The 15,000-nt window shown below is 33.3% G+C and overlaps 1 protein-coding gene across 1 annotated transcript in view; it reads left to right on the top strand.

Moving 5' to 3' along the window:
• The window catches only part of LOC137624521 (acetylcholine receptor subunit beta-like 1), a 20,184-nt gene extending 8,326 nt beyond the window's left edge, over positions 1 to 11,858 (top strand). The window contains exons 4-8 of the mRNA XM_068355385.1: positions 862 to 1,037; positions 2,864 to 2,985; positions 3,453 to 3,625; positions 4,332 to 4,451; positions 5,048 to 11,858. Of these exons, the coding sequence (XP_068211486.1) occupies positions 862 to 1,037; positions 2,864 to 2,985; positions 3,453 to 3,625; positions 4,332 to 4,451; positions 5,048 to 5,212 (756 nt within the window). The 3' untranslated portion in view covers positions 5,213 to 11,858. The remainder of the gene's footprint in view (positions 1 to 861; positions 1,038 to 2,863; positions 2,986 to 3,452; positions 3,626 to 4,331; positions 4,452 to 5,047) is intronic.
• The last annotated feature ends 3,142 nt before the right edge of the window (positions 11,859 to 15,000 follow it).

Genomic DNA, 15,000 nt, shown 5'->3' with positions numbered 1-15,000 from the left:
CTAAGAGTAGAGAACAGAAGAAATGCAGATCATAGTGATGCAAAGGCGGAGATAGTTCGTGTATATATGAGAGTGCTTGTACCAGTGACATTTAAGGATGTGTGAGAGAGAGAGAGAGAGAGAGAGAGAGAGAGAGAGAGAGAGAGAGAGAGAGAGAGAGAGAGACTTTGCAACTCTTGCAAGTGATCAATGAGAAAGTGAATATAGCAAAGGTTTTCATATATGGAATGAAAAGGTTGAGAAAAGAGAGATCGTAAAAGTCAGTTGTTCAGAAAGATTTTTTAAAGAATTCTGAAGCTTAATCTTCGGATATAGTCACTTGAGATATGTCAAAATATTTTCATAGTTCATCTGCTACTGTTCTATTTTCCCTTATAATATTCAATTATGCGTCTTTTTCAGATTAAGAAATTAAGAAATTGGAAATATATATTTCATCTTATGAAGTGACAGATATTAATGACTTACACAATTCAAAGAGGGATATTTAGTGAATCTTACGTATTTTAAAAAGAACACGCCGTCATTCAAGACTATTAGTTTTCTAGCAATTTCAAAAGATTTATAGACTGTCCTACACAATAGAAAGAAAAGAGCTAAAGTAATGTCATAGTAAGGCTCTTTCAGCATGACTAAAATTGGAATGTTTTTAGCACTAGGAATCACTTACCCTTTACATTTAGAACTTCATTGATTCATCTTTCTAAGCAACCCACCAATCCAACACAAGAGCGTAATAACAACAAAAACAAAGAAATAATAATAAAGTTTCAATTATATGAGAAAAGACAAAAACTGGATGTTGAAAAAAAATCTCCACTAAAAATCCAAACGTGTACTGAAACTGTCAAATTTCCTCAGGTGACCCTTGGTATATCTATTTTGCTCTCCCTGGTTGTGTTCTTGTTGCTGGTATCAAAAATCCTGCCGCCGACATCTCTCGTGCTGCCACTGATTGCTAAGTATCTGCTCTTCACCTTCGTCATGAACACGGTGTCCATCCTAGTCACTGTGGTTATCATCAACTGGAATTTCAGGTTTGCTTAGAAGTACACCTTTACCTCAGCTGCCGCGCAGAATTTCAGAGCTTTTAAAGCTCTGGTATTCAAATCTTGAGTGTGATGCTTGTGTAGCATACTGTAGTTCATAGACGTCTACCTTGAGCATAAAATCTCATATGCTGGGCTTAAATACAGTTACTGTAGTGCATAGATTTTTTTACCATATTGTGCTCAATAGACTTTAATTCTCTTATTAAAATCTCAAGTGCTTCGCTTGTTTATAATACTATTAAAACCATATACATTATATCTACCGTGTCAGTTTGCGTAAAAAAAGAAAAAAAAAATAAACTTTTTGTTTGAATTGTCAATATGTAGCTTAAAATATTTCTAATGGTATTTTAAATTTTGCATCATCAATATTTTGATGTAATATCAAATCTGATTAGAATGTTCTATTTTTCTTACTATCTCTTTCGCTAATATCATAATTGTATATAACTGACATATTAGATTATTTGATTTAAATACCTGTTGTCGCAAACATAATACTCTATTATTTACTTGAGAGTAATTGAATACTTTCATGGGTGTTGACATATTATATTATTTGATTTAAATACCTGTTGTCGCAAACATAATACTCTATTATTTACTTGAGAATAATTGAATACTTTCATGGGTGTTGACATATTATATTATTTGATTTAAATACCTGTTGTCGCAAACATAATACTCTATTATTTACTTGAGAATAATTGAATACTTTCATGGGTGTTGACATATTATATTATTTGATTTAAATACCTGTTGTCGCAAACATAATACTCTATTATTTACTTGAGAATAATTGAATACTTTCATGGGTGTAATCTTGTTAGCTTTGAATTTTATTTTCAAGTATTCAATATCAACTTTGCTAATTGTATATTTGAGCATAATTTTCAAATATTCTTTGAATTCTAAACGAATTAAGTCGTTCCTTTCACCGTCTCAATGAATCCTTAAATTTTATCTTTCATACTCGTCAGGTCATAGGCCTTTCTGGTAGTCATTCATTCGTTATTATGCAATTTGATATATATATATATATATATATATATATATATATATATATATATATATATATATATATATATATATATATATATATATATATATATATGTATGTATGTATATATATATATATATATATATATATATATATATATATATATATATATATATATATATATATATATGTATATATATATATATATATATATATATATATATATATATATATATATATATATATATATATATATATATATATATATTCAATTGCTAAGACATTCATTCATCGTATTGTTAAGTTTCACTATATTGTTACCCTTTTTGCCCCTTATTTAAGGTATTTGATAATTTTCTCTTCTCATTGCTTAATTCATCCATTTATCTCTTCTTTAGTTAAGCTACAAAGTCACCTTATCTATTCATGGTTTAATTCATTCATTTATCTCTTCTTTAGTTAAGCTACAAAGTCACCTCATCTATTCATGGTTTAATTCATCCATTTATTCTTCTTTAGTTAAGCTACAAAGTCACCTCATCTATTCATGGTTTAATTCATCCATTTATCTCTTCTTTAGTTAAGCTACAAAGTCGCCTTATCTATTCATGTATTAATCCATTCATCTATATCTTCTTTGGTCAAGCCATCCAATTATTTCCCTTCCCCACACACGGGCCAATTTTTTAGTGGCGAGGTGTTCACAGCATCCCTCTCCACTTTTTTATGGCACCACGTAACAGTGGCAGTTACCGACCACTGAAAATTAGCCTTTTATGTGCAGTTTAAACCACCCATCACCTATTTACAGAGGTCCTCGTACGCATCGAATGCCAAACTGGATAAGGCTGGCATTCCTCAAATATCTTCCCATCATGCTGTTCATGAAGAGGCCTAGGAAGACCCGGCTACATTGGATGAACGAGCGCCCTGGTAAGTTCCCTTCAGTCAACCTCAATTAAACCATCATAGAATGCTAAATCTAAACTCGTTGCTAACTTCTCTTTAAAAGAATAACTTTCAAAAGTCTCTTCACAATCAACCCTGACGAATATTACTCATGTCACTGTAGTCTTCACCTGCAGCTTTGAGAGCTTCCTTCTTTGTATTTATGTGTAATCCCTTGAGCCCTTCTTTCAGTCTGCCCAGTAAATGTCTTAAAACACTGCTTATTGGTGCACTAACACATCTTCCTAAATGCTTTTCTACTTAAAAAAAGAAGCTAAAGGCCCAATATAGGAGTAGGCCTTGTAGTAACTATTGAATGTTTGTCCCTTCAAAGGGTTAAAGTAATCACGCAGCCTCAGGGCAGTTCTTGTAGGGTCTTATTGTAAGAAATAATGAATGTATTGCAATACCGAGTGAGGATAGCATTTTGCTTTGGTTGTTTGGCGTTGCAGCAGCTGGAGATCCACAGGTCCCTACCACATTGCCAAACACTCTTCATCTCCCTATCACAGCTGGCGTACCTCACCACCACTTCGGATCGCCGGAACTGGAAAAGAACACCAGCAAGATAGAACACATGGAACTCTCAACCCTTCATCATCCTAATTGTAAAATCAACAGAGAGGTATGAACAGTTCTTATTATCCAAAAATTTTCTTGTATTGTTAAGGCGTTATCACTTAAACAGAAAAATAGAGGTTTTCTGGCATTCTATGATTCGTTGAAAATCATTCAATATTTTGTATTTCACTTTGCTAATAACATGATGTATAAGAGTTGGATCACTCTCAGTATTTTATATTCTATTTTTTTTACATAGGATTTGATACTATAGGAATCTATTGCTTTATTCCTAAGACTATCTTATTGTATATAAAAAGATTATTCCTGGAACAGTTGGGGAAAAGCATTTAAGTGATCGCCTTGCCAAATTACTGCTTTAACTTAATGACGTAGAACTTCTTGAGATATTAGATAAAAGTTAAAAAACAAATGTCTTGTTTATACCCTGACATATCTTTATATATCCTGTGAAATACTTTTGATATATTTTACTTATTTCTTTTGAAAAAGTAACATCCTAACATGTTGATTATAATTATTTTTCCACTCTCCGCTGACTGACTCATAAACTTAGGATAAATTTTCGCTTAATGTTTAATATATCTGATGCAATTGACGATAATAATAATAATAATAATAATAATAATAATAATAATAATAATAATAATAATAATAATAATAATAATAATAATAATAATAATAATAGTTAATAGATAATGATAATAATAACAGCTGTTATCATAACGGAGAAGTCTCCACTTTTGCAGATGCCTCGTAGAGAATCCGAGAGTTCAGACTCCCTCTTCATGACTCCAGAAGCCTTCAAGGCAACCGAGGCTGTTGAATTCATCGCTGAGCATCTACGAAATGAAGATGAGTACATCCAGGTGAGATCTCATCTTAGTTCTTAGCGAGTATTGCCAGTACATTGCCATGGAAATGTATTGTCAAAGTCCTTGCGTTGCCAGTAATGAAAATAATGATTACAACAATTTCATCATATCTCTAAAAGTTCTTAGTGGGTATTGCCAGTCCAATATCATACAAATGTATTGTTAAGAGCTTAGCATTGGCAGTAATGAAAATAATGATTACAGAGGTTTCATCATTTATCTAAAAGTTCTTAGTGCTGCCAGTCCAAAGTCATACAAATGTATTGTCAAAAGGTTAGCATTGGCAGTAATGAAAATAATCTCTGCAGAAGTTTTATCATTTCTCGAAATTATAGATTATATAAAATAAAGTTTGGTTCTTTTAACTGTCAGTTTTATAGCTCTGACTAAGTAAAGGTAAAAGAAAATAGAGAGTAAAATTATATTTTGCAGTTCATTTTAATAGCTTTGAACTTAAATTGTTAATGAACAAAACATTCTTAAAAGTAAGTTGTCAATAGAATTTGTATTTTGAATATTATCAGTTCCACTCATTAATGGAATCAAATTAATCTTTGCTTCTATTTATGCCTATATTTGTTCATTTACAGATCCGTGAAGACTGGAAGTACGTTGCCATGGTTATTGATCGGTTGCAATTGTATATTTTCTTTCTGATCACAACCGCTGGCACTATCGGTATTCTGATGGATGCACCACACATATTTGAATATGTTGATCAAGACAAGATCATTGACACATATAGAGGGAAGTGAAGGGCGAGAGGCTGTTATTATACTGGCAGTTATGTGTATAATGTAAAATGCGAGAAGAAAAAAAAACAAAAGAAGCAAGTGTTTTTACATGCTGAGACAAAAGAATAAAACGTTAAGATAAAGGAGAAAACGTTTTCAATCGCTACAGTATCCTGCAAGTCATCTTCTTTCTTTCCAGTCTTCTTCGCAACCAATTTTTTCCTTGAATTTTCATTGTCTGTTTTCCTTCTCTAACCACGAGACAGATCTGGAAAGAACATCTTCTTAAGTGAAGACTGGAAGATTGAGCTTGTGATAACCTTTAAGGAGAAGGATACTGACACAGCACTATAGTATTTAAATACATAAAAAAAAGACTAAAGTAAAAGTTCAAAGTACTCCTAATATGGTGCCAATGATATATATTGTGCTTTTGGTTGTGTTTTTCAGTATTATAGGTGATCGCATTGGAGTGCACATGCTGGACTATTATATACGTCAAGGTGTCAACCATTCTTGCGTGGCAGTATCCAGTATCAGGGATCCATCTGCCAACGCGGATGGTTCGTCCTTTCAAGTCATACCCAAACTTTTGATGTTGGTGAAAATAACCGACTGGAAATGCTCACAAACTTCTGGAGGAATAAAAGTAAACCACTTTGCCGATATATTACTCCATATAGGAAAATAACCTGTCTGAGGATCGACAAAACCCTCGACAATACGCTGAACATTTCAGAGCCAAAATGAGAAAAGTGGTGAGATGATTAGATATATCCCAGTGGGATTATTTTTTTTTTTCGATTCGTTGTGCAGAAACCTCTGTTTCCCAAAGTTCTGTATATCTGGCATCGTGCTCAAGAAAGAAAGGAAGGAAGGAAATAAACAACACCAACACTGAAACTCCTGAATGAATGTATGTTACCCTGCGTGCTGTGAGTGTTTACCTTTGGAAAACAAATACAGAAGAGTTTGAATGATGAAGTACATTACATTATATGACTATATACTACACGATAGGTGTTTCCCCAGAGTGCGTGCGAGTGCTAGTTTGTGTTTCGGAGACCCGAGCACAATCTGAAAATTTAAATTGTACTAAAGTATGTCTGATTGATGAGTTCACGAGAAAAGTGAAATTCATGATCTTGGTCACTATGCTTGAACGTGGCGGAAGGTCCTGCTTGCAGCCTTCGAGGTCCTGCTTGCAGCCTTCCAGGACGCCACGCAAAGAGAAGAAGATCATCACTGCGTGCGGATGAGAACAATCAGGAGGAGGGCTAGATGATATTTGTAGTTTTCCTAGGTGCGAACTTAGAGAAATGTTTCATATGTTTACATATATAAATAGATATTAAGTAAATTTGTATGTAAATTTTGGAGAAAAAAATAAAGAGAGAGAGGTTTGAGATTTATGCTCAAAATGTTATTAGTAATGCACTTAAGACTGTCTTGAAAAAAAAAATAAAGTGGCCCTTGGTAACCATGATAATGGCTCACCTGGGTTCCAAAGTGAGGTTCTGTCACTCGCCTGACTTAGGTGAGTTTTTCAGGCCTTTGAGTTTTCCATCATTTCAAAGGGCAATAGTTCGTTACTTATTTGCTTATTTTTATCTAAAAACAAATCTATTGCTCACACTTAAGGGGTGCATTTGGTTTTGTCTGAAATTCGCTATTATTATTATCATTAGTATTATTATTCTTGCAGGTAATAATGAAAATTATAGATATTTCATTGTCATTGTTATCATTGTTGTTACTAGAAATTTTATTGCTATTATTATCTTTATTATTATTATTATTATCATTAATATCAGTAATAGAATGTTTCCTAGCATTACCTGCTCCCCAGGAGCTAGCTTCACGCTTCAATCTGTATTCCCAGTGGAATTGACAAATATTTTTAGAAAAAAAAAAGAGACAATACTAAGCATTGTATCATTGCAATGGTATCTTTAAAAATGTGTCAATTTTAAGTTCAATAGACTTTTAATCCAGTTGTATTTTCAGAAATCATATACATATACAAATATATAAAGATATATATACATACAGTGTGACAGTTTTGTAATGCTTTATTTGTACAGTCACTTTCAGACGTTAAGCACGTGTATCTATCACAGCCACTGCAGTATCTGGCTCTCTGGGTAATGAATCGAGTGATCTAACATGTTAATACTGAATTGCTTAGGTCATTGCTTAGAGTCATAAATGTCTGATTGCTTTGATCTTTCCTTGGAGAGCCACCTTCTGCTCTGGACATGGTATTGAATGTGAGCCTGACTTTTAGGAATGACTGTACTTCAGTTACTTGTTTATTTTTGTTGATTAATGTAACGCCTTGTGGAAGTTTCACGGCTAGTTTTAATGGTACTAAACAGGTTACGGGTACTGGTTTTTCCTAACAATGCCACGGTACCTTTAACTGCTAAGAAACACAAGCGCTTCTTATTTCATTTCAACTGTAGAAAAAATGACTTTACACAGTATGATTTAGTTGTAGTATTTATTTTGGAAGAATTCTGTGGTTCTTTTTGTTTTCCTTTAGAATGACAGGATGCATTGTCTTGTCTTTGGATAGAATTCACGTGACCTTGCAATTGTCTTATTATCCTTGGATAGAATCCGCGTGTTTGCATTGTTTGATTATCCTTGGATGGAACTCACGTGACTTCCTGAATTAGTAAACACAACACCTAACAGCTGTTTCATTTGTAATCTTTGAACTTCAAGGTGAGTGAACAGAGAAAATATCAGCCTGGTGTACCATACTAATAATAAAAATCAAAATGAAATCCTTCTTACCAAGAGTGAGTAAATCATTTTTCATGCCTGTTTGCCATTTTGGTTTGTTGTGAGACTCAAAGTAAATATCAATAATTGAGCTGGTGTACTGTGTAAGCTCCTTCTTTGTTGTGTGTGTCGTTTCTTTGTTTGCTTGTGATGAGAACGTTTTTGCCGAAGAAAAAGGCAAGTTCTTAGATCATGGTCAATTGTATGAATTGGATGTATTATAGCCTATCATTTGAAGAGGACTCTAGGTCAACGAAGGCATCTTTCTTGACCGGCATTTTTACTCTGTTTATGCAATGTGAGGTTTCATGAAGAAAAAAATCATATGGAAAGCTATGTCTGTGTGTATATTAGATATATTTATATATATAGATATTGTATACACATGTATATATAAATATACATATGTGCATATACATGTAAATTATGGTATGTAACAACAAGACTCACCACCACCTTGATGAAATACTGTCACAGTTACCTTGAATATGGATAGTCGATTACTTCCCAGTTTTTATTAACTATTGTTCCAGTTCACCCAAGATATCTTGCGGGGTTTCTAGTGCGCAAGTATGTGATTTCCAGAACGCCACTATTTTGATACTGTAGATGAGGTAAATGAATATTGCTTACTAGGCTAAAGGAAAATACACGAAGAAAAAAAATGACGTTATGTAGAGGATAATTAAAGTTATAGGAATTAAAGGGATGTCCCGTAAAAAGAAGAATGAAAGTCTTTAAAAAAAAAAAACACTAATAATGAAGTTCTCCTAAAGCCAAATATTTATTGTGTCAATTATTTTCATCTGTTTTCATTCATGAATTGATTTTCTTTTGTAAATAGAAAGCTGATTCTAACTTGAGAATTTTGTCAATTTGGCCTTGCAATTCGGAACTGAATATTCACACGTACACCGGCTGGAAGACGCCCCATATATCTGGAGTATGTCTTGTCGCAGGAGAATCACTCCAGGCAGTGGCATCTCAACTTTTGTTACGACACAATCTGTCTACCTTGCCCATGGAAGGAATACTTCACATATAGAATGAATATGAGGAAAAGCATGACGATTTTTCCAGGATGCGACTTAGTATTCTGATTACATTCCAAATTGAAGTTTGATAAATAAAACTTTTGCCAAGCTAGAGTTAGTTTTCTATGACTGTAATTTACATACTTCACGCCACGTACGCTGTAAATGCTAAAAAGCTTTATAATTTAGGAATAGATTTGTTATCTAGTGTATTCGTTTGTTAGGACTACCTATCTGGAAAAAAAACTAACTTTAGATAATGTAGTGGATTGACTAATATCAGTTTGGGCTATGTTTAGTTCCCATACGTGTATCATTTTTCTCGCAAGGAGAACGCTCAGAGTTTTCTTTGATGCTATATGCGGTTCTGTATTCTTTTAGAATCACTTAAGAATTAGTCATTAAGGAAATTTAGTTTGATACATTTTATTCTATTGAGATCTGCGGTGAATTCATACTAAACATATTCAACACAACATTTCCTTTTACTTTATAAACGGTTAATCATAATTCTCCTCATTTTCTGTTTTGTTTATCCATCATGACTGATCTGTCTTGACATCCACATGGCATCTTCCAGGGTTCTTGTCATATGGTTTTCATCTAACTTGGAATGATTCTACACTGAACTGAACCTCTTATCTATAGTAGATATTTATCAATAGATATTTCATTCCTGTAAGAGACACAATGCTGGTTTTTAAGGCAGAAATTTTGATATAACAAACACAAAAAAAATGTAATTTTTGTGTGTTACAACATTTTTGGAGAATCAAATGTTTCTTCAACATCAGTGTTAACAATTCACGAGCTGGTCATGTAATAAAAGCAAATATCTGGCATTGTATTGCGATACATAGATATATTCATCTGCTTACTATCTGTAACTACTGTTTGTTGAATCAAGTGTCAGCCCTGATGAAAAAAAAAATCAATGTTATGATAATAAACATTGTTTAGTGGAGTTCAGTTATGTATCGAAAGAATAAATCATTTGGATTCAGGTATCAAAACAAATATCCACATGATGGTATCACTTAACTGACAAGACATGGAAGGTCTAATGTGCGACAGTGTGTCATATGCAGATGTGTCCTTAATGTAGTAACTTAATTGATGCACCAATGCACATATCTGCCATAATAACACATGGAGAAGTTGTGAGTGATGTATTGTCAGACATAGACAATTGACAGTTACTCATTCTCAATTAAGCAAATGAAACAAGTCCTTCTTGCATATGATACCTTGTGATAGATACACTTTTTGTTGTAGGTCATAATATAACATCTACTATAAACGCCTGTTCTGTTAGCTGTATACGTTACCATAGGTCACAAAATGTTCTGTATATGAAATTCAAGTTTCTGAAATATTAACAATTTTCTTTTGGTGAATTTTATATCATTAATGTTCATGTAGCTTTCTTTTTTCGTTTTAGTGCGTAAATTTCTATGAAGGATTAGAAGGATCTGGATTTATTAAAGTTTAGCGAACATTATATCTCTTCTTGCTTCTCTCCCAGTAAGCAGAAAATACATTGAGATAAAAATAATTTTCCTTTCAGTCTGAAATGTTTCTGAATTATACAAGATTCTGTTCTATGCAATATCAGTGGGTGACAATCATATTCATTATTCTGAGATCATTGTGTTCATTTGCAAAAAGATCTGTCTTTCATCAGCCATAAAGTTATTTTTTAAACTATCTTATATTGATGGTTCTCTTATTCCTTTTCTATTATGATTACATGCTTAAACATCTGAAATATATAAATGGTGATATTTTAATTTGTTGTGTTGTTTTCAGTTGTTTAAATCAAGTCTGAGATTTGAAAGTGATGAGTGATTTTTTTTTTCCAAGACCCAGTTACCATGTCCCTAAAAATGTTTTAATGCTAAAACATCCTACTATATCTCACATATGACCTGAAAATATCTGGTTTTGCGTTGCTCACGGACAGGAGATGTTGACTCATTCTCCACTGTTTTGACATTTCTGTGAGGTCACAATCACGTTTTTACACACCGTCCCTTTCGACTTTACTTTGAGAAGATTGGCAGCACTTACCGCTGCTGTATTTCTCAACTGAACATCTTTCAAAAGTATTCTCCATCCTTAATGATACAGTAATCTTAAGTTTCCTCTTTCGTGCTTAAAATAGACTCTCTCAAGAAAATGCCTCACCAAATTGAATGACGGGCAATAAACAATCGCTATTGCAGGTGACTTTCTCTGTCAAATTAAATGCAACTGATCAGTGATGTCCATAAAGTTTAAGAACATCTAAACGTCTTTGTCTCCTGCTTTAATCTGCTTGCTTTGCAAAAGACATTCTAACGTTCATTTTTATGACTCGAAATGCTTTCCATTTGTCAAGTCTTTGCATCATAAATTTTACATTTTCAAATATTTCATCCACTGAACTTTGGTCATTCTCAGATTAAAGGAAGGCCTTCGTGGTTCTATGCTTTCTTAATTTGAATTTAGTTAATCATGAGCAATTATTAAATTGTATATAATTTTTATTATATAGTTTTATCTAAAATACAGTGATGGAACCATTAAAAACTTTATTCAGGTAGATGGGGCTATATTAAATCTTGAATTTTCAGTACTGCATTTCCTCTGTTTCTTGTACTCAAATATCGAAATCTCTTCTGCCCTGAATAGATTTACTATTGAAGAATGTTTTCAATTTCATTCGCCGGGGGTTGGAATTTAACGAGTAAGGAAAGCTTTTAATAGAATGTCCATTTGAATTTCATTCTCAACTGTAATGAAAATTTAGATTATTTTGTAATCAGGTACTTACACAACTCCTGAGAACATCATTATATATATATATATATATATATATATATATATATATATATATATATATATATATATATATATATATATATATATATATATATATATATATATATATATATATATAGATCCAGAACGTTTGTATAGCTCATATCCCTGAATATCTCATTCTTCATTTCATCTTGTCATGGTTTTTAAACTTTGGTTTTTCCTGGTAGTCATTTAGGGTCAGTAAAGATAGAAATACAATGAAATTTCATACGTGAAAAGATAAGAAAAGTACATAAAAGAGTTTACTATAATAGAAAGCTATACATTTCAAGACATTATACTGTAGTATCTTGATATGCGTATTTCGTCTTGTTACTCTGTTTGATGAGCAAATACACGAGAACTGATCTCACGAGTGGCCCAGATTTATTGTTAGGTCAAACATTTTGCTCCCGTTAATCCAATAATTCTAATTTGCAAATTAAAATTCTTTTAAATGCTGCTGAGTTTAACATTATTTCAGCTTCCACCGAGAGCAACATTTGATTTTAGATTTTTTAAGTTATCATTTTGCTGTCCAGCTATGAAAAAAAAAAAGATTAGCGAATTAATCATTAAATGTTAAAATACTTCATTTTGCTCCCGTTAATCCAATAATTCTAATTTACAAATTAAAATTCTTTTAAATGCTGCTGAGTTTAACATTATTCCAGCTTCCACTGAGAGCAACATTTGATTTTAGATTTTTTAGGTTATCATTTTGCTGTCCAGCTATGAAAAAAAGAGTAGCGAATTAATCATTAAATGTTAAAATACTTGTGCTTCTCTAATGAAACATTTTCTGTGACTAAACAGTTCTCCCATACACCCTGCCATCTCACCTCTTCGTCTATACATTACTCCCCTACACACCCCACATCTTTTCCCATCAGAATGAGTCTGCATCATATAAATGCGCATGTCCTCACTCAGAAAGCATTACTTCTTCACTGGCATAAGACCCCTTCACGGGGCTGGCATTGCAGTATTTAGGCAGGCATAATTTTTCCTTTGTTGAAGCTTTATGGACGCAATAGACAACCTCTGGTGCCACACTGTTGAGTTTGTTTACAACACAGAGCTACAAAAAAGGGAGAGTCAAAGCAATTAACAGTGAACAGAATTGCAGTTTTCAACATTTTCATCCATGAGGATAATCTTGATTTTGTTTGATTGAACTCAATATTTATTTAACTTGTTTCTTACTGTAGAGCGCATGAAAATAGTGGGCTTTGATATATACTATATGATATCATAAAGAAATGAAAAAAAATATGGCTATCTCTGTACATCAAGTAAGCTACGTGATGGAACCTCAGTGCTCAAATATTTCCTATTTCTCCCAAGCCAGTGGTCCCGATGCACAGGTTTAAATGGAGTATATACGTGCTTCCTGGACCCGTAGCAGCAAATGTGCCGGATTCCTGCAGTCAACCGCGCGGGCAATCCAAAAGTTGTTATGGTACCACCTGAATGTAGCAATTGGGTGCACACCAGACAACTTGCTCTGCGACCGAGAACTGGACTGGAGGAATTCGGTTTTTTCATTCATCGGCCACTTTCCCGACTGGTGACAGTGCTCCAAGGAAAGTGGCTGTTGCAAAGTAGCTGAAACCCAGCCTTCCTGCCTTGACTGTAAGGCACATCCCCAAACCTTACAGTACGGGCAGGATTTAAAAAAAAAAAAAAAAAAAAAAAAAAATCACTCCGGCTTGTGCGACCGTCACGGGGCATACTTGGCGCTCCCGCTATAGGCACCATCTAGGGGCGTAGGAGATCAAGAATTTTGTATAGCGTAAAATAACTACGTTGTTTTAAGCAATAAAAGCTGTTTAAGAGAAACTGTCTTTGTTTTTATGCTCCTAGTTATTTGATTGATAACGTCATTACCTGGTATTGTGAAATTAATAAATAGGAATATAATGCATCGTTATGATGATTATTATTACTAGCTAAGTTACTACCCTATCTGAAAAATCAGGATGATTTAAGCCCAAGAGCTCCAACAGACAAAATAACCCAACGAAGAAATTGAATAAACTATATGGAAAGTAATGAATAAAGAATATAACGTCATATATTTTAAACTATAGAGACTCGTGTCAGCTTGTTCAACATAAAAACATTCGCTGCTAGTTTGAACTTATAAAGTTCAATCCGATTAAGAAAAACATTCCACAGCCTGAAACAGCTGGAATAAAACTTTTGGAATACTGTGTAGTATTGGGTCTCTTGATGGAGAGGGCAAGACGGTTAGAATTAACTGCATTACTTAGTACTAAACGTACAGAATTATATATAGCCTGATCTTGGGAGATCTGAATGCAAAGGATGATCAGAATTATATGAAAAAAAAAAATATGCAACATACACAAAGAACTAACTGAACGACAGTGCCAGATATTAGTATCCAGGAATCAGAAATTTATTAGACCGTAAATTTTTGTCCATCAAATTAAGATGAGGATAAGCAGTTGAAGACCAGACAATACTCGAATAAGGCAAAATGAAAGAATTAAAACATTTCTTCAGAATAGATTGATCACAGAAAATCTAGAAAATTTTTCAATAAGTCATTTTTGTGCAATTGGATGTTTCTTAAAAGTAAAATTGCAATAGAAAAACACACTGACAATTTTAAAAGGTTTGTATATAGTTAAAGAAACATTATTAATGCAGATATCTGGATGTTAAGGGACCACTGTCCACCTACTTACAATCACACTTTGAGTTTTGTTAGAGTTCAACTTCATGCCCCATAATTTGCACCATACACTAATTTTAGCCAGATCTCTATTAAGTGACCCAGCAACCCCAGGCTATGGAATCAATGCAAAGAGAGTAGCATCATCTGCATATGCAACGAGATTGTTTTCTAGGCCAAACCACATATGTGTACATAGTATGAAAAGTAATGGGCCAATAACACTACCCCAAGGAACACAAATATCACATTCCTGTACCCACCATGATGTCCATCAACAGTAACTCTTTGCAATCTGTTACAAATTCAATAGTATTACAAATAAAATACCCACCTACTCCAAAACGTTTGAGTCTGAAAACAAGGGCCTCATAATTAACACGGCAAACAAACACACACACACACACACACACACACACACACACACACACACACAC

This window comes from Palaemon carinicauda, chromosome 31, assembly GCF_036898095.1.
Source record: "Palaemon carinicauda isolate YSFRI2023 chromosome 31, ASM3689809v2, whole genome shotgun sequence".
NCBI classification, from domain to species: domain Eukaryota; kingdom Metazoa; phylum Arthropoda; class Malacostraca; order Decapoda; family Palaemonidae; genus Palaemon; species Palaemon carinicauda.
This window is presented reverse-complemented; position numbering and strand designations above follow the sequence as displayed.